Here is a 22,158-nt window from a genome sequence, read left to right on the forward strand (position 1 = left end):
AAGCCCAGTGTGTGTGTGGACGTGTTTAACTATTCCTGTGGGGACCAGAAGTCCCTACAAGAATAGTAAACGAACAAAAAGTTGACCAGCTGGGGACATTTTGTTAGTCCCCACAAGGTCAAATGCTATTTCTAGGGGTTTTAGGGTTAAGGTTAGAATTAGTGTTAGGGTTAGAATTAAGTTAAATATTAAGGTTAGGAGCTAGGGATAGTTGTAGGGTTAGGGTTAGGAGCTAGGGTTAGGTTTAGGGTTAGGATAAAGTTTAGGTTTTTGGGTTAGGGTTAAGGTTAGGGTTAGGGTAAGAGTACGGGTTAGGATTAGGGTTAGGTTTAGGGTTAGGGGTTAGGGAAAATAGGATTTTGAATGGGACTGAATTGTATGTCCCCACAAGGTTAGCTGTACAAGACTGTGTGTGTGTGTGTGTGTGTGTGTGTGTGTGTGTGTGTGTGTGTGTGTGTGTGTGTGTGTGTGTGTGTGTGTGTGTGTGTGTGTGTGTGTGTGTGTGTGTGTTACCAAACACTCACTGTGGATGTTCTGAGCGAAAGCGTTTTCCAAGCAATACATCTTGATGAACTTGATACAGCCGAGGATCTCATTCATGAGCCTCACGCGCTGGTCAGTCACTAACACACACTTCTTACGGAAATACGCTGTGAGACGTGAAGCCAGCATCTGTCCCGGATAGAGAGAAGAAAATAAGTAACAGAGGAGAAATGCGAGTGTCGTAACAGGGAAATGAAGGCAGACACAGTCAGACTACATCCCTATGTTTCCCCTAGTGCACTACTTTTGAACAGAGCCCCATGGGCCCTGGTCAAAGGTAGTACACTGTATAGGGAAGAAGGTGCCATTTGGGATGCAGACACAGCCCTATTGCATCAGCTGTACGGCAGGGTTACTGCAAGGAACAGGCTATAAACGGCTTCCAAATCAAGGCAAAGGTCCCCAACAGGCAGGCTCAGACTGAAGCTAACTCAATTGAAAGACTAACAACAGCAAAGTCAACAGGAGATTGGCAGTCGGAGAGTTTTCGGGAAGTTAAAGGGCAACTCCACCTCAATTTCATTATCCCCAGCACAATACCAGTGTCAACATATGTGAAAACAGTGCATTTCTATGTTTTGTAGAAACAAATCAAGTTAAAAACGTTCTACCCGATGACATCCTCAAACATTATAAAAACAGTGATTTTCAAAACACAGATTTGCGGTGACCTGGGGAGCAAGAAAATACCCTCCCTAGATATCCGTTGCAGGTTTTGAAAATCACTGTTTTTTAACCTACCCTCTGATGCCACAGAGAAGCCATTTATAGGACCTTTTTTCTTATCTTTTTAACCACAGATCATAGAAGCAGGCTGTTTTCACATATGTAGACACTGGTTTACTGATGGAGATGAAGATGAAAAATGGCAGAACTGCCCTTTAACTCCCCAAAACCCTTTTAAGGGGAATTAACAGGCTGTGCTGTAAAGGATAACGGTCTGTGAAGTGAAGGACATTAACTTTAGTTCTCCAGTTATGGGGAAATATGATGCTGTTCATCACTAATACTATAAACAGGAAAGACAATTCATGAACGACTAAGTGCTGAGAATGAGATAAGTTCACAGGAATCATGCTCCAAGTAACACTGCTGTCAAAATAATGTTTACTTTCATAGTGTATTCTTTTTTCAGTAACTAAAGCTTTGTTCCTAAATAAATAAACTGTATGAAAAGGTAGCACCAAGATGCCCCTGAGTTAATGAAAGTGGAGTAACTTTCCTTTAGACATCGGTTCACATTTTTTCGTTAGTCGGCACTTTTTTCCCCCATAAGGTGTGGATTCCTTTGTTAGGAGACATGTGGAGGACTTCCTACCATAGCAGGGTAGAAGAAGATGAATATGGCTGATCCGACCAGTGCAGTGGGTCCCAGAAAGTAAGCAGTGTAGGACAGACCCAGGATGCCAACCAGCGGGCCCCCGGCCAGCAGACAGCCCACTGAGACTGCCTCGTATACCCGCTGGCCATCGCTGGAGCAGATGTTGATCAGCTGTAGGGAGGGACATTGACACAGAATGTTAGTGGACACATTGAACAGACCATTTACTTCACAAGGACATAGTGAGTCAAAGAGAATGAAATTAACCCACAGAATCCTGAAATGCTGCAATGAGAATAAGCTACAATAGTAGCGCATGGTCAAAGGGCCGAGACATTGGCAAGACATAGGATTTAATTTTGTTATCTGAGACACACCTACAATGTAACCACTAGAAGTGCATTTCACTTTCAGAACTGAAGGCAATGTCTGTGGGGTAGGATTGCACATTATGGGGAATATTCAGAGGTGGAAACTTTCCGTGGAAATTAACGGGAATATATGTGAATTAAAGGAAATATATGCAAATGAATATTAATACCATTTAAATGTAGATGTTTTTTTGCATTGGATATATTTACCATATCATATAGAGACAGAAACATAAACCTTTTACCTTATCATAAGTAGACATAATTGCAAATTATTAAATCCTTCCAATAGAAATAAAGAAAAGTATTTAGTTATGAACTTTAATTAAATGAGTTGACTCTTCACATGGGATGATTTCATTGAACAACAAAAGAAAGGGAATATTGAATGATGCCCAATGATCCATCGCATCTCCCCCAAAATATTTCAACATACATCTTTAAAATGATAGTCTAGAAAATAAAGCTTTGGTTGTCTTCCTCTCAGGCTTCCATGTCTTCTCCCTGGACCTCCTCAATGTCCACCTCTTGAACATCAGACTCTGAGGCCTCATCTTCACTGTCACTTTCCAACCTTGTTGAGGATGGCTCGTTGTCAGGCTCAAAAAGCCTCAAATTTGCCCGGATGGCCACCAATTTTTTAACCCTTGTATTGGTCAGCCGGTTGCGTGCTTTGGTGCGTGTGTTCCCAAACAAGGACCAGTTGCGCTCTGAGGCGGCTGATGTTGGTGAGATTTGGAGGATGATGTAGGAAACAGGGGAAAGAGCCTCAGAGACACAAAGTCCCTTCCACCAGGTGGCTGATGAGATATGTTGGCAGGACTGCCATATTGCATCTCCATCCCAAAGCCCTTGCTTGGAAGTGTACCTCGCCAGACTGCCAAGAACCTTGCCCTTATCCAGGCAAAGGTGGCGAGACATGGTAGTGATGACACCATAGGCCTTGTTGAGCTCTGCACCAGACAGGATGCTCTTGCCAGCATACTTGGGGTCCAACATGTACGCTGCGGTGTGTATGGGCTTCAGGCAGAAGTCTTCACGCTTTTTGATGTATTTCAGAACTGCAGTTTCCTCTGCTTGGAGCAACAGTGAAGTGGGCAGGGCAGTACGGATTTCTTCTCTTACACCTGCAAGCAGAGTCTGAACATCAGACAGGATGGCATGGTCTCCCTCAATCCATGCAATGGCTACTGCAATAGGTTTCAGGAGATTTCGGCTGCTTACCTCTGTCAAAATACATCATCCAGGAGGATCCTCTTGATGGGGCTGTCTATATCAGCAGACTGTGTGTGATATGGCCATATCTTGGAGAGACTCCTTCGCCTCAAGGAGACTGTCAATCATGATGACAACGCCACCCCAACGGGTGTTGCTGGACAGCTTCCATGTGGTGCTCTTATTCTTCTCTTTGCTTGGTGCTGCTATATCTTGATGACCCTTCACATACCTAACCATTTCCTTGGCTCTCTTGTAGAATGTATCTTCAGTGCCATGATGTCATTGAGCAGCAGATTCAATGCATGAGCAGCACAGCCAATGGGTGTGATGTGAGGGTAGGAATCCTTCACTTTAGACCAAGCAGCCTTCATGTTCGCAGCATTGTCTGTCACCAGTGCAAATACCTTCTGTGGTCCAAGGTCATTGATGACTGCCTTCAGCTCATCTGCAATGTAGAGACCAATGTGTCTGTTGTCCCTTGTGTCTGTGCTATTGTAGAAAACTGGTTGAGGGGGAGAGATTATGTAGTTAATTATTCCTTGCCCACGGAAATTTGACCACCCATCAGAGATGATTGCAATGCAGTCTGCTTTCTCTATGATTTGCTTGACCTTCACTTGAACTCTGTTGAACTCTGCAGCCAGCAAATGAGTAGATAAAGCATGTCTTGTTGGAGGGGTGTATGCTGTGCGAAGAACATTCAGAAATCTCTTCCAATACACATTGCCTATGAGGATTAGAGGTGAACCAGTTGCATACACAGCTCGAGCAAGACATTCATCAGCATTTCTCTGACTACTTCCTCCATTGAGTCAAAAAAAACTTCTGATTCATCATTTTCACCTCGAATAGAAGTAGAGGGACTTTTGTCAGAGGTTGCTTGTTGTGAGCGCAGAGGAAACTTTATGCACTTGGCCAGATGATTCCGCATCTTTGTTGCATTCTTCACATATGATTTGACACAGTATTTGCAAATGTACACCGCTTTCCTTCTACATTAGCTGCAGTGAAATGTCTCTCCACACATCAGATAGTGCCCGTGGCATTTTCCTGTAAAGATGAGAATTATTATATATTTTTTTTAAATATAAAATACAATTCCATCTACAGATAAATAGTTCAGCAGTTAGATTAAACACCTCCTTTTTAAGAAATGTTTTCAAATGAAACATGTATAGAAACAGGTGAATTAACACTCAGTTAGCAGGCTCAAGCAAGCTAAAACCCACATGGTAGCAAAAACTAACTAGCAGAAATTGTTAACAAGTTAGAAAGGATTTAAACACATGTTGCTGTAGGCTCCTATTTACTAGTTAACAAAAAATCATGTATGTCATATAAAATATATTCACCCCACCCAGTATTGTAATCAAAACTTACCAGAAAGCATGTAGTCCTTGGCTCAGACAGTGTAGTAGTGTGGGGCATCATTAGTGTGCAAGATCTTGAGAATCAGCTGTACGTGTGATGGAAGAATGCACTGTACATGTGATGGAAGAATGCACTGTACATGTGATGGAAGAATGCACTGTACATGTGATGGAAGAATGCACTGTACATGTGATGGAAGAATGCACTGTACATGTGATGGAAGAATGCACTGTACATGTGATGGAAGAATGCACTGTACATGTGATGGAAGAATGCACTGTACATGTGATGGAAGAATGCACTGCAAATGTGATGGAAGAATGCACTGCAAATGTGATGGAAGAATGCACTGTGCATGCAGAGGGTTGCAATTCCATTGAATTGGGTATAGTTTAACCAAAATATGCCACAAGACCTAGAATTGCCTTATGCGTATCACACAAAAAAGGTTCAATGTTATAAGCTAACTTCTTTGATAAATTTAAGCAAAATTCCCCAAATTCCCGGGCTTAACTTCCCATGGAAAAATTCCGGAAATTTACCGTAATGTTCCGACCCTTCGCAAACCTACTGTGGGGATAAGGGGCTGATTTGTTCCACCATCACAAAAACACCCTAGCCTGTTCGCAGATCTGTTTGGGACCAGGCATGACAATGACCATAGGAGTTGGCTATACTGCACAAACAGATCTGGGACCAGGCTAACAAACACTCACCTCTCCAGCACTGATGTCTTTGGTGCTGCGCAGGCGGAGGATCTTGTGGAAGGCGAATGTGAGCGCTGCACCCCGGAGGCGAGCGGCGGTGCGGTAGTTGACGGCCCACATGAGTGCCAGCGACCAGGAACGCATCAGCTCCATCAGGAAGATCCCTGCCACTAGGGAGAGGCCGTAGGGCAGCCAGGCCTCCGCACTCTGAGAATACTCCAGCAGGGCACGCACCAGGAGAGCCTGGAAATGGGAATGAGGTGGGAAAGGGAGAGGTAAGAAAGGAAGCGTAGAAGAGGGAGAGGAAGAAGGAGAGGAAGGAAGAGTAGGCAGAAAAAGGAACATTTGGAGCCAGATTAGAGACATACAATAAGGTAATTGAGGAAGACAGACGTAGAGTGAACTGGAGACTTTGGAAGGACAATGGAAAAGATAGGCAAAGTCTTAAATGATGACATTAGATGGTGCCCATCTTTCCCTTTCATTTGGGATTGAGCCATATGGATCTACAGTGCATTCGGAAAGTATTCAGACCTCTTGATGACTTTTTTCACATTTTGCTACGTTACAACCTTATTCTAAAATGGATTAAATAAAAAAATCAATCAATCTACACACAATACCCCATAATGACAAAGCGAGAAAAAATACTGGGGGAAAGTTTAGCAAATGTATTAAAAATTTAAAACAGAAATATCTTATTTGCATAAGTATTCAGACCCTTTGCTCTGAGACTCGAAATTTAGCTCAGGTGCATCCTGTTCCCATTGATCATCCTTGAGATGTTTCGACAACTTGATTGGAGTCCACCTGTGGTAAATTCAATTGATTGGACATAATTTGGAAAGGCACACACCTGTCTATATAAGCTCCCACAGTTGACATTGCATTTCAGAGCAAAAACCAAGCCGTGAGGTCAAAGAGCTCTGAGACAGGATTGTGTCGAGGAACAGATCTGGGAAAGGGTACCATAAAATGTCTGCAGCATTGAAGGTCCCCAACAACACAGCGGCCTCCATGAGAAACAAGATTCTCTGGTCTGATGCAACCAAGATTGAACTATTTGGCCTGAATGCCAAGCGTCACGTCTGGAGAAAACATTGCACCATCCCTACTGTGAAGCATGGTGGTGGCAGCATCATGCTGTGGGGATGTTTTTCAGCGGCAGGGAGACTAGTCAGGATTGAAGGAAAGATGAACGGAGCAAAGCACAGAGATCCTTCATGAAAAGCTGCTTCAGAGCGCTCAGGACCTCAGACTGGGGAGAAGGTTCACCTTCCAACAGGACAACGACCCTAAGCACACATCCAAGACAGCGCAGAAGTGTCCGAATGTCCTTGAGCGACCCAGCCAGAGCCCGGACTAGAACCCGATCAAACATCTCTGGAGAGACCTGAAAATAGCTGTGCAGCGACGTTTCCTATCCAACCTGACAGTTTGAGAGGATCTGCAGAGAAGAATGGGAGAAATACAGGTGTGCCAAGCTTGTAGAGTCATACCCAAGAAGACTCGAGGCTGTAATCACTGCCAAAGGTGCTTCAACAAAGTACTGAGTAAAGGGTCTAAAAGCTTATATAAATTTGCACCCAAGAATATGTTATCAATTTTAGAATTAGGCTGTAAAGTAAAAAATGTGGAAAAAGTCAAGGGGTCTGAATAGTTTGAATGCACTGTACATAACTGACTGGGGTCATGAACTCATCTCAACAGACCACTCAAGGTCTGAAAATGTGCAGGCGTCCAAAATTGTAATTACAGTAAGATTACCAGTGCTACTATAGTTCAATCTATGCCAAATAAATCTGTACAGTAGGCCTACATAGCACCCAGGCAGGAATGTGAGACAAATGATTCATTGTGTAACTTGTAAATACAGTTGATAATTAGTGGAATGAGGAAAGCTGCTAGCATGTACAGTAGCATGCCACACATAGACCTAGCATGACATCCATATAAACAGCCAGAAGTGTTGATAACAATACAGCCACTCAATATCTCAGTTGAAAGGCAATTAAATTCGGAGTTCCTCATCTGAAATTGTGTTTAATATGGCTGTAATAAGCGCTTGCATTGTGGTTCAATATCGGCACAAATGTGTACTAATTTGGGGTATTTTAGGTAGGAGGGGGAAATGAAGTCCGTAGTGTGGCAGTTGGAAAAGAACAGCCTATTTCTGGGACAAAGTGTAACCGTGGTACCAATGGTTAATCTGGAGGATTAATATGGGTTTCACCATCTAAAGCGTTCTAATCTTCTGGTATGTTTTCATTTAAATTTTCAGACCAGCGTGAAATTGGATGAAGTGCTTTTTTAAACAGTTAGAGCTAGGGTACGTCCCGAATGGCAATCTATTCCCTGTAGAGCAGCGGTCCCCACCACAGGACTGCACGGAAAGGATAAATCATTATTTTTTAAATCGGTAAAATAAAATAATAATTATATACAATTATGGGCTATTTGTGCAGTAATTACGCTGAACTTGGTGCAGTCTGTTGGTCCTTTTCTCACCACTCTAATATCTCCGTCACGCCCACAACAGTTACAGATTTTGAATGAGTAATGTGCTCGCTGCGAGCAGTGTTGCCAACTAATTTTCAGGGTTCAAGTTGCTAGAGGCAGGTTGATATGTTGCTAAAAGTTGCTAAATGACATTGTGATGTCATTGCGTGATAACGTAAAACTGCGTCATTACGTAGAATACACAATAACGTTACTCAAATTGACTGGCCATCTCGGCATAAAATATGATTTGACATTTGTTATCAAGGTACAGACTCCCACTCTTTTCTGTACTTCTGGCTGTACAATTTTGATTGAGACATGTTGATTGATGTTGTAAGTTCTGTTCAAGATCAAACATTTGTAACCAACTATATTCACTGGGTTTGGCTCGTCAAACCCGTGCTGCAGTCAGCCAACAATGACTTGCAATTTGCTGAAATTGCTGCTGTCTGTGCACGAGCTGAGCGCCTGCTGCTGACGTCACTCACAATGCACTTTTGCAGCCAGGCACGTGTGTTGTGACTGAGGGTGTGACAGAGAAAATCATTTTTGTGTCATTTAGAGGGAAAATGCGTGCATTATAGCGTTTGAGTCACTTTTCAAAAGTTGCTAAAAGTTCCAAATACATTTTTAAAAGTAGCTAAATATGTTGCTAGGTGATGTTTGGAAAAAAAGTTGCCAGGGTACTCTGAAAAGTTGCTAAATCTAGAAACAAAATTGCTAAGTTGGCATCACTGGCTGCGAGTTCATAGCGGTCTGCGTGAGCTTTGTTGCCCGCCGACTTTGTACTAGCTAGCTACGTTAGCTGACACGAATATTACCAAATAAACGTCGCTGGAGAGCTTCTTCGGAAGATGTAAAGGATATTAAAAAGGCCCAACGACGATTACGATAATGCAAAGATAGCAGAGCCCGAGGCTGCAAAAAATAAATAAAATAAAGCCTCATTCAATAGAAAATATGAGTCCTACCTAAAATATGGCTTTATTGCAACAGGTGACTTTCATGCTCCAAGCCCCCTGTGTACAGTATCACGTTAGACCTACTTAAACTAAAATGTTATGAAAAAGCAGCTATACTAAACTTGTAGGCCTAATCGATATCCCACAGCCAGTCCTGGAAAATATTGTCTATATGAGAACGGCCCATGGTGCAATGGGGACCGCTGCTGTAGCATGCACTACTTTTGACTAGAGTCCTACAGGCCCTGGTCAGAAGTAGAGCACTACATAGGGAATAGGGCATTATGTGTGAACACATCCCCAGTCTCTGAGCCAGTATGCAGGCAGATTGAGGGCTGCAGCAGAAGACAAAGAAAGTAGGAGGGATTTGGAGTGTACTTACAGGCCCAATGAAGCCAGTGACCATGGTGATGAGGAGAGAGAAGATGGCAACCAGCATGCGGGTCTGGCAGAACCTCCAGAAGACGCGAGACAGTGATGCCCCGTCTTTCCCCTTCTGTTTCAGCTCATCATGCCACAGGTTCTCCAGTCTGACCATGGGGGGGAAGAGAGAGAGAGGAGTTAAGATGGACAGATGAAACTTGAGACCATGGCAATAGGATCTGATTAGCCTTCACCCAGTTCTAACCTTTTCCTATTCAAGGGATGGCAAAAACACCTGGGCCTCATTTATAACCGTTGCCTAAATTTGACACTAAATAATTAGCCTTTCTGCAAAGACTGTGCACACAGAAAAATATTGCAATTTATAAACTTGGCGCACGCCATACATTTTATTTTATTTTATTTATGTAACTAGGCAAGACGGTCCCATTTGGGGTGATGCATGCTTCTGATATAAATCAGACACATAGTAAAACTGCGTGAGCGTGAAAGAGCATTATAACGCTGCCTGAAAAACATCCATCATTCACCTTTTATGGTGACAATAACGTGCTTATGTGCTGTATACATTGGAAGTATTGGAATTAGGCCAAGACAGTTTCTAAAGGAAATAGCCATGGCCAACTTGATCAAATGTCTCTGCATGTTTTCTTTTGCAGTGACATTTGCTGTCTGACCATTTTTGAAAGAGAAAAACTATTGCAAATTGTTGTGGATCGTTTGAATTCAATACCGTTGTGCATTTACCTTTTCCCAAACCTAAATATACTGCACTGCCCGCGAATTCTGAAACATTGTCTTCTCTGATGAAAACAACACTTTTTTGGGGGGGTCGTTTTTTGCTGTTGTAAAATGAAGGTTCAATTCAACTAGGCAAGTCAGTTAAGAACAAATTCTTATTTACAATGACGGCCTACAGTAGGCCTACTTAGTGGTAGCCTAAACACTTCAATGCAGAAGATCAACTGTCTGTTCACCTGTTAAATTCACCTGTATGTTATAAACAGCGCTTCCTTTCAGATCTATAGAGCAATAACAACAGTCTTATAATTATAATCTAATAGGCCCAATTAAATGAGAGATGCGCATGGTAATTTGTTGTATGGCTACTTTGGGAATATGAATTCATCATGGCCAGAATAGGTGAGGAACTTATTTTGCAATGGTTATGATTATTGTACTATGTTTAGAAATTAAATATTATAAATTAAATGCTCAGTAGCCCAATCTTTTGGCTACCATCGCTAAAAGAGATCTCAGTGATGTTGAATGAGGGATCTCAAAGGAGCATAGGGTGTTTAAGGGGTGTGAGTGTGTCTCAGTCACCAGATCTCAATCCAATTGAACACTTATGGGAGATTCTGGAGCAGCACCTGAGACAGGGTTTCCCATCACAATCAACAAAACACCAAATGATGGAATTTCTCAAAGAAGAATTGTCGAGTCCTTCAAATAGAGTTCCAGACACTTATAGAATCTCTACCAAGGCACATTGAAACGATTTTGGCGGCTTGTGGTAGCCCAACGCCCTATTAAGAGACAAGGTTGGTGTTTCCTTTATTTTGGCAGTTACAGTGCATTCGAAAAGTATTCAGACCTCTTAACTTTTTCCACATTTTGTTACGTTACAGCCTCTAAATCATTTTTGTCCCTCATCAATCTACACACAATACCCCATAACGACAAAGCAAAAACAGGTTTTTAGAAACCCTAAAAAAAGTAAATATTAAATTTACATAAGATTTCAGACCCTTTCCTCAGTACTTTGTTGAAGCACCTTTGGCAGGGATTACATCCAAGTCTTCTTGGGTATGACACTACAAGCTTGGCACACCTGTATTTGGGGAGTTTCTCCCATTGTTCTCTGCAGATTCTCTCAAGCTCTGTCAGGTTGGATGGTGAGCGTCAGTGACCACCGGGTTCTTGGTCACCTCCCTGACCAAGGCCCTTCTTCTCCGTTTGCTCAGTTTGGCCAAGCAGCTAGCTTTAGGAAAAGTATTGGTGGTTCCAAGCGTCTTCCATTTAAGAATGATGGCCACTGTGTTTTTGGGGACCTTCAATGCTGCAGACATTTTTTGGTACCCTTCCCCAGATCTGTACCTCAACACAATCTTGTCTCGGAGCTCTACGGACAATTCCTTCGACCTCATGGCTTGGTTTTAGCTCTGACATGCACTGTCAACTGTGGGACCTTATATAGACAGACTCCAATCAAGTTGTAGAAACATCTCAAGGATGATCAATGGAAACAGGATGCACATGAGCTTAATTTCAAGTCTCATAGCAAAGGGTCTGAATACGTATATAAACATGTTTTTTATACAACTGCAAAAATTTCTCAACCTGTTTTAGCTTTGTCATTATGGGGTATTGTGTGTAGATTGATCAGGATATATCTTTTTAAAATCCATTTTAGAATAAGGCTGTAACGTAAAACAAAATGTGGAAAAAGTCAAGGGATCTGAACACTTTCCAAATTAGTATGCCCTCTGCAGACAGATGAAGGTGATAGATCAGCTAATATTAAGATGGTGATGGAAATTAGCATTGAGGACAAAATGATTATCTTGGAAAAATGCATAATTCATAACAGTATTTTACACTAAATAGACTAATTTAACATTGTGGGTCAGATTAATCACAGCAACGGCCAATGAGCCCAATGGAGATGAGAATGGATGGCACGTAGGATAATAGTCGCGTGAGCATTACACGCAAGCATGTTAAATATGTGGTAATGCACTCTTTTACCGGTGTGTAAATTCCTCATGAAGAGGGAAAAATGCCTTGACAAAATGTATCATTCCTAATGGCTGGAAAAAGAAAAGGATAGAGCAGGTGCCACATCTAATTGATGTGTTAATGAGTTTATTACAAACGTTACAGAGATACAAAGTGCACTAACCCGTGCACATTCTCCCCTGGGCAGATAATTAAAACTTTAATTCACATTTACCTCCGAGCTGAGTGAGAAATTACAATTAACACTATATCTACACTAAGCCGTCTATGCAGAGAGAGGTTTGCAGGAAAGGAAACATTCAAAGCTTAGTGTAAATATATATCCATTTGAGTTTTTGGTTTGAATTGATATCAATGGTCGATACACCAAGCAGTTTAACTTAGAGAGAAGCCTTTCAAGGCTGTAAAAGGTATACAAGCAAAATAAATCCCGTCCACTGTCTAATGTTGAAAAGAGTCTAGTTGTAGTGCACTATGGAGTGTAATTGCACATAAAGCACCTATAAATCTATAAAACACCTTTCACTTGTCTTAATAATACTGAAAGTAACAAAATAAAAAGTCAGTGCTGCAAAATGTAGGCCTAATAGCAACACTTTGTACTGGCTCGCCTTAGAAAGAAACGTGCCTAAGAAAACAAATGTGGTGACTGAATGCAGCTAGGGGCTAGTCTGCTAGCGTTTCATGAATAGCACCTTCTTTTGGCACTCAAGTGTCAACTCTCCCAGGGGGCTCTCTGGCTCCTCTCCCATCCCTCTCTTTGGTAGTTGCGTTACGTAACTGTTCTAGCCATGTAAACACAAAGTTAAACCCTCCACTCTACCTCTTTTTCTCAGACGTGGCACAAGCATATCATTGTGTCCGTTTTCTGGGCCACGTTTGGACCCAGGCCAGGGACATACTGCGAGCTCTTCTCATGCCTCTCTCCCATGTAGTCCCCTATAGCATGTTATAAGCCTAGCTGACAGGAATTTCTGCTCTTGATCAAAATGTGGAAGTCGTTTAAGATGAGTCACAAATGATCCACCATTTAATATGTCCTTCTTGTGTTCATTCATTCATTCATGAATGACAGATTCACCTCCATAAGGGTGAGGACACAAGACTCAAAGGATTGCTTGAAATGCTGTTTTGGCAGCCACACTGAGGCGAGGACGAGGGATAATGACATAACTGTTCTCTCTGTAGGCAAGACTGAGCGAGGCTAGTCCTGGCTAACTCTAACACCCTAATCTCTAATCCTAGGCTATTAATACCACCCTCCCTAACCGCCATATCTCTCCTGGAAGTGACAAGATGTTCATCAAATCAGGCAATCAACCTCTGTGGAGGGTGACTCTGGGAAATCCCACAAACGGCAAATGTGGAGGTCCACTGATATTACCTTGCGAAACCTTGGCTGCACTACTGTTTTCTGGTTTAACTCGCACAGGGGCAGGAAAAGGGATTCATCAAATATTTGTTGAAGGGGAAAACATTGGGTTTCTGATAAGATACAAAATAATAACCCTGTTGAACCTATGGAGAGTCAATGGACCATAGGGTGCTTGGGCATTGATGTTTGACAATAGCCTCACCTCTGACAGTTGAATTCAGAGGCCTCGTGGCAGGATAGGCCCCATACGTCATCTATGGAGAGGCTGGATGTCTTGTGGGCTCTCCGTGCTAGTGGGGTGAGCCAGTGCAGAGTCATGAAGGAGAAGAGGCCAGCGTTGTCGACTGGGTGCTGGTGCCTGCGAGAAAGACAGGAGCAGAAAAGAACGGACTGAGTGAAAATCTAGGCACCATCTGGGTGCTAGGTGGAGAGAGATAGAGCGAGAGAGATTAAGCGAGAGAGAGAACACACTGGCCCCTGAGAGAAAAGAAAAGAGCCCCTGAGCCTTCACTTTGACCGGGGAAAGATGAATCATGAACCACCGTTGTTTGAACAGCAGTTTGCAGGCACTTCATAGAAATCTTGGGGAGCTGTGAAAAAAGTTCAGGGACAGTTTATCAGTCAGTGTGCGTTCAAACACAGAGCCCTCTGTTAGCGGGGGATAAGTCAATTCCCTTATCATGGCCTCCTGCTGCTCGCTTAAAACAGGAAGACTATAGTTGAGTCCCAAATGGGACCCTATTCCCTTCATAGTGCACTTATTTTGACCAGGGACTATAGTACTGTACTACGAAGGGAATTGAGTGCCATTTGGGATGCAACCATTTACCCTATACACTCACAACTCAGCAGGGCACACTGTCTCATGTTGACATTGCAGGATTTCTGCCGATTAGTAAAGGCTCTAAAACAGCGGTTCCCAAACTAGGGGTCCTGATATGAAAATGGGGTCACGGGAGAAATTCTGAAAAATATATACAAAAATAAATATATCGTCTTTGTATCTCAAAATCACTGTAATGTGGTTAACCTTAAAAATCGAAATGAAAATTATTCAAATCTAAAAGATAAAATTCAACCAGAGAGCTCCCTTAGATCACGGGAAAAGGCCTCACTTGACTGTTGCACTTTAATCATTCCCACGGTGAATGGCTAGGCCTGTTACGCTATGAAACCACACACTATTGCAGAGACTTTGATATTACCGTCCGCAATTGAAAACAATGTGTGGGGAGGCACAAACTCAAATCAATACCTTTGTCATATAACACTGTTAAAAAAATGTATGCTATTACAACAGTATGGCGGGCAGGCCGCTGCACTCTAGTTATGAATGTGTCTCCCTCTGCCATATGGACACATTGTATGATACACCAAAAGCAACTGGTGGCAAGAGAGCGGAGCACAGGACTCTGAGATACTGTATACTGCAGCAGGTAACTTCGACTGTAAACTACCACATCCACTGAGCGAACGCCCGTTTGCAAAGTTATGTGGAGATATGATATCAGAGCATGACAATGTTCTATTTCACACTGAGGCTTTGTGGTTATCGAGGGGGAGTGTTGGAAAGATTTTTTTGCTTTGAGAGAGGAACTGTTGTGTCTCCTTGCCTACGTAACAGACATATTTGGGAAACTGAACGAACTGAACACAAGCATGCAGGGGAAATACAAAAACATTCTACAGACAAGTGACCGAATCAGTGGAAATAATTCTTATTGGACAGAGTCTTTCAAAAGTGAACCATGCCCCCTTCCCTTCGGCTGTGCATGTTTCCTAACAAAAAACAGCATCAATAAGTGTCCCACACAAGGGACGACTGCTCACCTCCAATGCTTGGAAGAGCACTTTGGTACCTACTTCCCAATCCGTTTGACTGTAATTCTGGCTCAGTTGCGATTCCGGTGAGTGAAATTTAACCGAATGCATTCATGGGTCACTACAGAGGAGTTTTGGTTACTGACTCAAAGGGAATAGCCTGCCGTCTCCCTCTGAGTATTAAGGTTGCGTTCAAAACAACTAGGAACTCGTCCGGGTTAGGGAGGGTTTGGCCGGCCGGGAAGTCCTTGTCCCATCGCGCTCTGGCGACTCCTAGTGGTGGGCCGGGCTTGGCTGTCTTCCGGGTTAAGCGAGCGGTGTGTCAAGAAGCAATGCGGCTTGGCAGGGTCATGTTTCGGAGGACACATGGCTCTCGACCTTCGCCTCTCCCAAGTCCGTATGGGAGTTGCAGCGATGGGACAAGACTAACTACCAATTGGATATTACGAAATTGGGGGAGAAAAAGGGGTAAAAAAGTAACGAAAATTTAAAATATTTTATGTGATGGTGAGTTGAGAAGACAGTTAGAAATAATGCTAGAATGTTTTTCAATTGACTGTCATAGCACCAAATAAAAAAAATAAACATTGTCTGTTAATTACAATTTTTTCACATGGTGGAGGTCGCAAGAATTTTCAGATATCAAAATGGGGTCGTGGGCCCAAAAAGTTTAGGATCCCTAGGCCTAAAAAGAGTGTGCTTACTTGTGCGTTATCCTGAAGGGCTTCAGTATCTGCAGGCTGTGACGATAGCGGCCAGCCCTCCGCCTGGGACTGGTCCACGGCACAACCTCCCTCTGGCCTTCCTCTTCATCGGGGTCGGGTAAGGTTGGGGTTGCGGGGGAGGTCAGGGGCAAGCCCTCCACCCTGCCAACTGCCTCCAGAGCATCGGGGAACATGGCTGACCTTCTGTAGAGGGGAAAATGCAAACACAAAAGTTAGTTGACATGTAAAAGTGTTCGAACTGGCCCTTTCTGTGAGAAACCTGGGTTGGAGTTGAATTAGGGTTTTTGGAGAGACACTTAAACAATCTGAATAACCTAACAGCAAGTTTGAGTGCAGTGATTTCAAGCACTTGAGTTGAAAAGTCCTCATAGCAAATAATGGGCCATTTTCAATTCATGAATTTCAGTTAACTCTAAATTAAATCAAATCTTGGTGGGAACCCTTTCTATCCATCTATTGCCTAATCACCTCTTTTCTGAGCCCTATTAGAGAAGTATATTTGTTTTGCTGACTCACCTGTGGAGACCTGGTATGACTGAAAAGCACCTTGCTTATGTAACAATATTCCTTCTGGCCCTCTCCATGTTCTAAACTAGCCTTGAACCAGAGACCTTCTGAACACATCAACAACAGCCTCCCATGAATCATCGGTACCTATGGCTCTACAAAAGCTGCGGCCCTTGCAGGGCAAGGGAAACAACTACTTCAAGGTCTCAGGCCGAGTGACGTCACCGACTTTAACGCTATCTAGTTAGCCATTTCACACCAGTTACACTCAGGTTGTGCCCCCCACAGCCACAAATATGAAGTGCTTATCTATTTAAAGACGCCCGCTGGCGGCTTCAAGGGCTTGGGAAACATTGAGAGGAGGGAGGATATTTGAGCCGCTTGTGTGTTCGCACAGCGTCAGTGATCCTTCTATGGCAAAGCTCCACGATAAGGTCACTCAGAGTACTATGTTGCAGATCGACCTTGGCCAGGGAAAGGACAGCAATGTGGACTAAGACGAAAGGTTTATTTAAGAATGTATTTATTGACACAGACATGCTACCAATAAAGTTTAGCAAGGAAAAGCGGCCATAGGTCTACTACACCCAATGGGTCAGACACACACACACAGTAAAGTAGCATGTTGCAAGAGTCAGTTACAGTTCTGTGTACGTCAGACAGATCTTATCGGTATATGCGCTGAAAAGTAGCACTGTAAGAGTCAGTGTAGTGTCTGTAGCATGAGAACTGCAGAGAAGTGAGACGTTTCACTTTCACTTGAAAGTGATATTCCCCCCCCCCTTCCAACCTTTATCACGTGGCCCCTTCATCATGTGAAGTTTGTCACAAAGGCTGATAACTTTGCAGAACCAGCTGCTATAGCAGAGACCATGCCTAAATAATTCCTAAACAGGCACCGTCAAGCAAACAGCCCCTGGACTGCCCAAACATGTTGATCAAGTTAATATCGTTATACAATTTCCTTATGTCAAATAAGTCCTGTAGGATGGGTAAGTGCATATACTCAATAGTCCACTAAAAACATGAACTTAGCGAACGATAAAAGGACAACAAAACAAATATATATAATGATGCCAAAGCAGGTTAATATTAACCCAAGTTCCATTGTAGACTGTACTTTTAATTGACCCACGTTAAAAGGATGTGACCGGAGCATAAGCAAAAAACATTTTTGTTAACCCTACATTCGAACTGCCCTGTTTGCTGGCAATGTCAAGTCCAAATAAATGAGAGGTCATTCAGTACAAAATCAATTTTGTCTGGGAAAAATTATGCACTGATGTAATTAGAAAATGGTATATCATTTGTAACAACCACAATCACCAAAATCCTTCACAATCATCATCTCCAGTGAAACATTGTAAAAAGTTGTCAACATCTACATTATTCTGTGTAAGAAACTTACATGTGCAAGTCTGCAGTCTGCCCTCAGTTGTCCCCCAGCGGTGCAGCTCTCAAATCTGATGTTTATGAATATTGGTTGAGGTATGGTCATTGGGTTTTATACCACTTTCGAAGGTTGCATCTACTTTTCTCTTAATAAAATACATAGGCAACACTTCTATAACATCAACTTTAAAATAATTAGCCATCTCCCACAGAATGTTTCTTGCTAGTTGTGTTACCACTTTTTCCGGACCTCTTTTCTTCCACTCCGTGCATACGGAATTCCCGATATCCACATGACGTCATCGCTGCTCAACCAACCGTAGCCTTGCTTGCATCGTCGCCGTAGCAACGTGAATGGTGACTACAAGAAAGCCACGTGGTGATCTCCAGCAGGGCGCGCGAACAGCTTACGTTTCTCTGTCTATATTTGGCTATGGAGAGAAGGTAAACAGCAGTCCAGCCAAGGCCATGGAGCTGAGTTGTGTGCTCTTTGACGCTTAGTTGGGTTGGGTGCATGTGATTTCCAAAAGGAAGAACATTGACAGAATATTCATCTAGATAACATGGTGGCTTTAAGCATGCCTGCAATGCATCATGAATGGATGCAAGCTCCCTAAATAAAATAAGGAATATTGTGCTCTGTTGTTGATAAGATGCACTGATTCCTTATGAAAAACACGGGGTTGAGAGACCTATGTAATTTCTTGTTGTCCGACGTAGGTGTCAAAATCAATCTATTTTGCACAATGTATTTCAATAAACTATTGAAAGTAACTTTGAAAAATAATAATTTGGTGGGTGCTTTTGTTTGTCCTATTTCACACATGTACAAGTGTGTATTAATTTGCATGTGTAAATTGGATGGTGCTTTTTTACATATTCCAACTCTCCCGAAACACCCTCGGAGAGTGGAATCACAGCTGGGGTCTGCAATTATTAACGGTGACCATGGAGCAATTAGGACAGATTTTTCACCTTGTCAGCTCGGGGATTCGAACTAGCGACCATTCAGTTACTAGGATCTAACCACTAGGCTACCAGCCACCCTGTGTTTGTGTGTATAGGAACTGGTGCGAGGGTAGTCATTAGTATTCTTACAGTTGGTGTAATGGCCAGGCTGTAGATCTTAGTAGGGATGTCTGCACCAGGCTGTGTTTACCCAGCTGACGGGGGAGTGGGTGGGGGAGACAAAGTTATATTTTTTGCAACTGAATAGTCAGTCGGCCCCTGGCAAGATGTGATGAAAAAGATCATGTTTCCCGGTAGATGTATGAATAACAATAAATAATCAAGCTTTGAAGACTCAACTTGAGAGGTTGACAAAGTTGAAATACCCATAAATACTGCACTAATTTATTATTAACACCTCAGATACAAAGATTTAGTCTGATCAAGTCATTATGGCCAACATCCCTTTCTATTCAGAATCCACTGTTATCTAATAGAAAAATACTTGATGACATTGCTGCTTCTTGTAGAGATCCCCAGGGTGGCCAATGGACGAATCATCTCACCTCTGAATTAGTCAGTGACCCCTGTTGGCACTTCAAACTCTTCTGCATTGTAAGTGCTGCTTAACCTTGTCCAGTGATGTGATCCACTCCGAACTAACACGCTTGTAAAAGCCACTTGAGGACAAGAGAAACTGTGTTGTTACAGTATGAACATTTTTAAGAAACCATAACTCTTTACAGTGTCCTCTATGGGTTTTGAGAGGCAGCGCAGTTGTTTCTTTGTCCAACCCAGCCCATGCAGTGCAAACACTGAAGTTAAAGGGAGACTGCACTTCCTGATTTGGCCTCATTTTGAAGATTGCTCATTAAGAAATGCAAGCAGCCAAACAAGGGTCATGGGGGTGTGGTTTGATGTGGGTGTGTTATGTCAGAGAGGAAAAAAAGGTGAAGCAAGAGGTTTCTCTCTTGACAAAATCTGTCCAAAATAAGCCCAATACGTTTCTATGGGCTTATTTTGGACCTAAGCTTGTAGTCTGCCTTCCCGCCTTTGGGACAACGACTCCCGTTGTTAGGGGAGAGACATGAGCATCTCGTCATTACAGATCTCTGGTTATGTTTGCATATCATACCCTTGTAGGTACTGTAGTTTGTCCTTCCTGAGTTTCCATAGCAACAACATAGCCACTTCCTCAAAATAGTCAATTCCTTAAAATAGTATTTTTCCTTAAAATAGTATTTTTCATATGGAATAGCCTTCATTTCTCAGAACAAGAATAGAATGACGAGTTTCAGAAGAAAGGTCTTTGTTTCTGTCCATTTTGAGCCTGTAATCGAACCCACAAATGCTGATGCTCCCAGATACTCAACTCGTCTAAAGAAGGCCAGTTTTATTCCTTCTTTAATCAGCACAACAGTTTTCAGCTGTGCTAACATAATTGCAAAAGGGTTTTCTAATGATCAGTTAGCCTTTTAAAATGATTAGCTAACACAATGTGCCATTGGAACACAGGAGTGATGGTTGCTGAAATAGGCGTACAGAGGCCCAATGAGGATATTCCATAAATTATTATTATTATTTTTTTTTAATCAGCCACTTCCAGCTACAATAGTCATTTACAACATTAACAATGTCTACAGTGTATTTCTGATCAATTTGCTGTTATTTTCATGAACAACATTTTTTCTAAGTGACTCCAAACTTTTGAACGGTAGTGTATATATTTTTGTATAATCTTTTTAATCCCAGCCCATATCCCTGCAGGAGGCCTTTTGCCTTTTGGTAGGTTGTCATTGTAAATAAGGATTTGTACTTAATTAATGGACTTGCCTAGTTAAATAAAGGTTAAATATAAAAATACAACTTAATCTGTAAGCTGTTATCACTGCCCAAAATCACTTGCTAGCTAGCTAAGTTCCAACTCTGTGTTTGTCAAAGACGCTAGCAATCAGCTTATCAGGTCACTGGTGAGTGGCTGTGTGTGTGCTTCAATGCTATTTGTTTTTTTTACAACTATTACCAGAGTGCATCTGTCCGGCAGTGTTTCATATGGAATCATGTTACAAAACAGGTCGCGGGGGACAAGATTTTGGAATTTTGACAGGTTGCAGTTGGGATACAAGTCCGCTCTGATCGTCTCAATTCTAATTTTACCCCAAAAAGTGGCAGACACTATAAAACACACTAGCAAGTGGCCACACCATAAAGGGCTTATGGCCAAGGGTCATTTCAACATTACATTGACGACTTGTTATCTTATGTAAACAAGTCGTGAGGCCCTGTGTCATGGGCAGGTCTGTACCACTGTCTGGAGATTCTGGCTGCTATGGTTGAATACAGTGCACAAAACTGATAGAGCGCAATCAGCACAGCAGCTTCTCTCATGTTAGTGGGCACTGGGCAAGATCGCCACACCCAACCCTCCTGTAAGTCGTGACAAACTCACTTGCAAAACTCAGTTTGGAACGAGACTGACTTTTTGACCAAAATTATCCTATTAAGACACTATATATGTTTGACTCATATCGATGCCACAGAGGCCATTTTAAACCAGACAAGTTGGTTCTAAGCGACAGTTGACCTTGAACACTGTTGGATGGGTGAAAATCAAGGGTTTACTACGTAGGTTAACTTTCTATCTCCAATCCAGTCATGACCGATCATTGGATAGGTACCATTAAGGAAGTGAGAAAGGGCTGAAGGAAGGATTGTCATAGTATTGGAACAGGACCCAGAGTCTCGCTCTACATTTCTTTGATAATTTGTATTCAGCCCAACGCCATCATCTTAATACAGTGATGCCATCTCATAGACTGGTTTCTCTGTACCACCGGCAGCCAGGAGAAATCAATACATAAACCGTCCCAGAAAATCATTGGAGTCGTCTCACTTTACTGAACTGGGAAATTTGCTGAATGCCTGAGATCAATGAACTGGATCCAGTCTCCTCTATCCATTTCCTGGGTGATTCCTGATCTGTGGCAACCGATGGCTGAGTTTGGAGAAAAAGTTCCACAGCACATACAGAACTTTGTTGCTATGGTGAAGAAACTGTGAAAGAAACTTTTTTTGATTGAGGGAGCGCTGGGTCAAAGATAGAATAGTTAAAGTGATGGTTCACTCAATAGTTTGGCAGATGTTTCAATAAATCAGAAGTGGTCTAAAGTCAAATTAAGGCCATGCTTATCTTTAGAGTGAGTAATGCTCTATGCATTGGAAGAGATCTGCAGACTTCAGGCAAATTAATGGGAAATATAAAGCACCAA

General features: G+C 42.4%; 1 protein-coding gene across 2 annotated transcripts in view; it reads right to left on the reverse strand.

Annotated features, from left to right (window-relative positions):
• The window catches only part of LOC139574523 (ATP-binding cassette sub-family C member 5), a 53,514-nt gene extending 35,299 nt beyond the window's left edge, over positions 1-18,215 (reverse strand). For both annotated transcript variants that reach the window (XM_071399190.1, XM_071399189.1), the window contains exons 1-7: positions 17,958-18,215; positions 16,022-16,225; positions 13,699-13,854; positions 9,378-9,525; positions 5,541-5,774; positions 1,862-2,035; positions 525-672 (exon numbers count right to left, since the gene is read on the reverse strand). In XM_071399190.1, coding sequence (XP_071255291.1) covers positions 525-672; positions 1,862-2,035; positions 5,541-5,774; positions 9,378-9,525; positions 13,699-13,854; positions 16,022-16,215 — 1,054 coding nt within the window. In that variant the 5' untranslated portion in view covers positions 16,216-16,225; positions 17,958-18,215. The remainder of the gene's footprint in view (positions 1-524; positions 673-1,861; positions 2,036-5,540; positions 5,775-9,377; positions 9,526-13,698; positions 13,855-16,021; positions 16,226-17,957) is intronic.
• Positions 18,216-22,158: the final 3,943 nt, after the last annotated feature.

Source organism: Salvelinus alpinus, chromosome 4 (genome assembly GCF_045679555.1).
Source record: "Salvelinus alpinus chromosome 4, SLU_Salpinus.1, whole genome shotgun sequence".
NCBI lineage: Eukaryota > Metazoa > Chordata > Actinopteri > Salmoniformes > Salmonidae > Salvelinus > Salvelinus alpinus.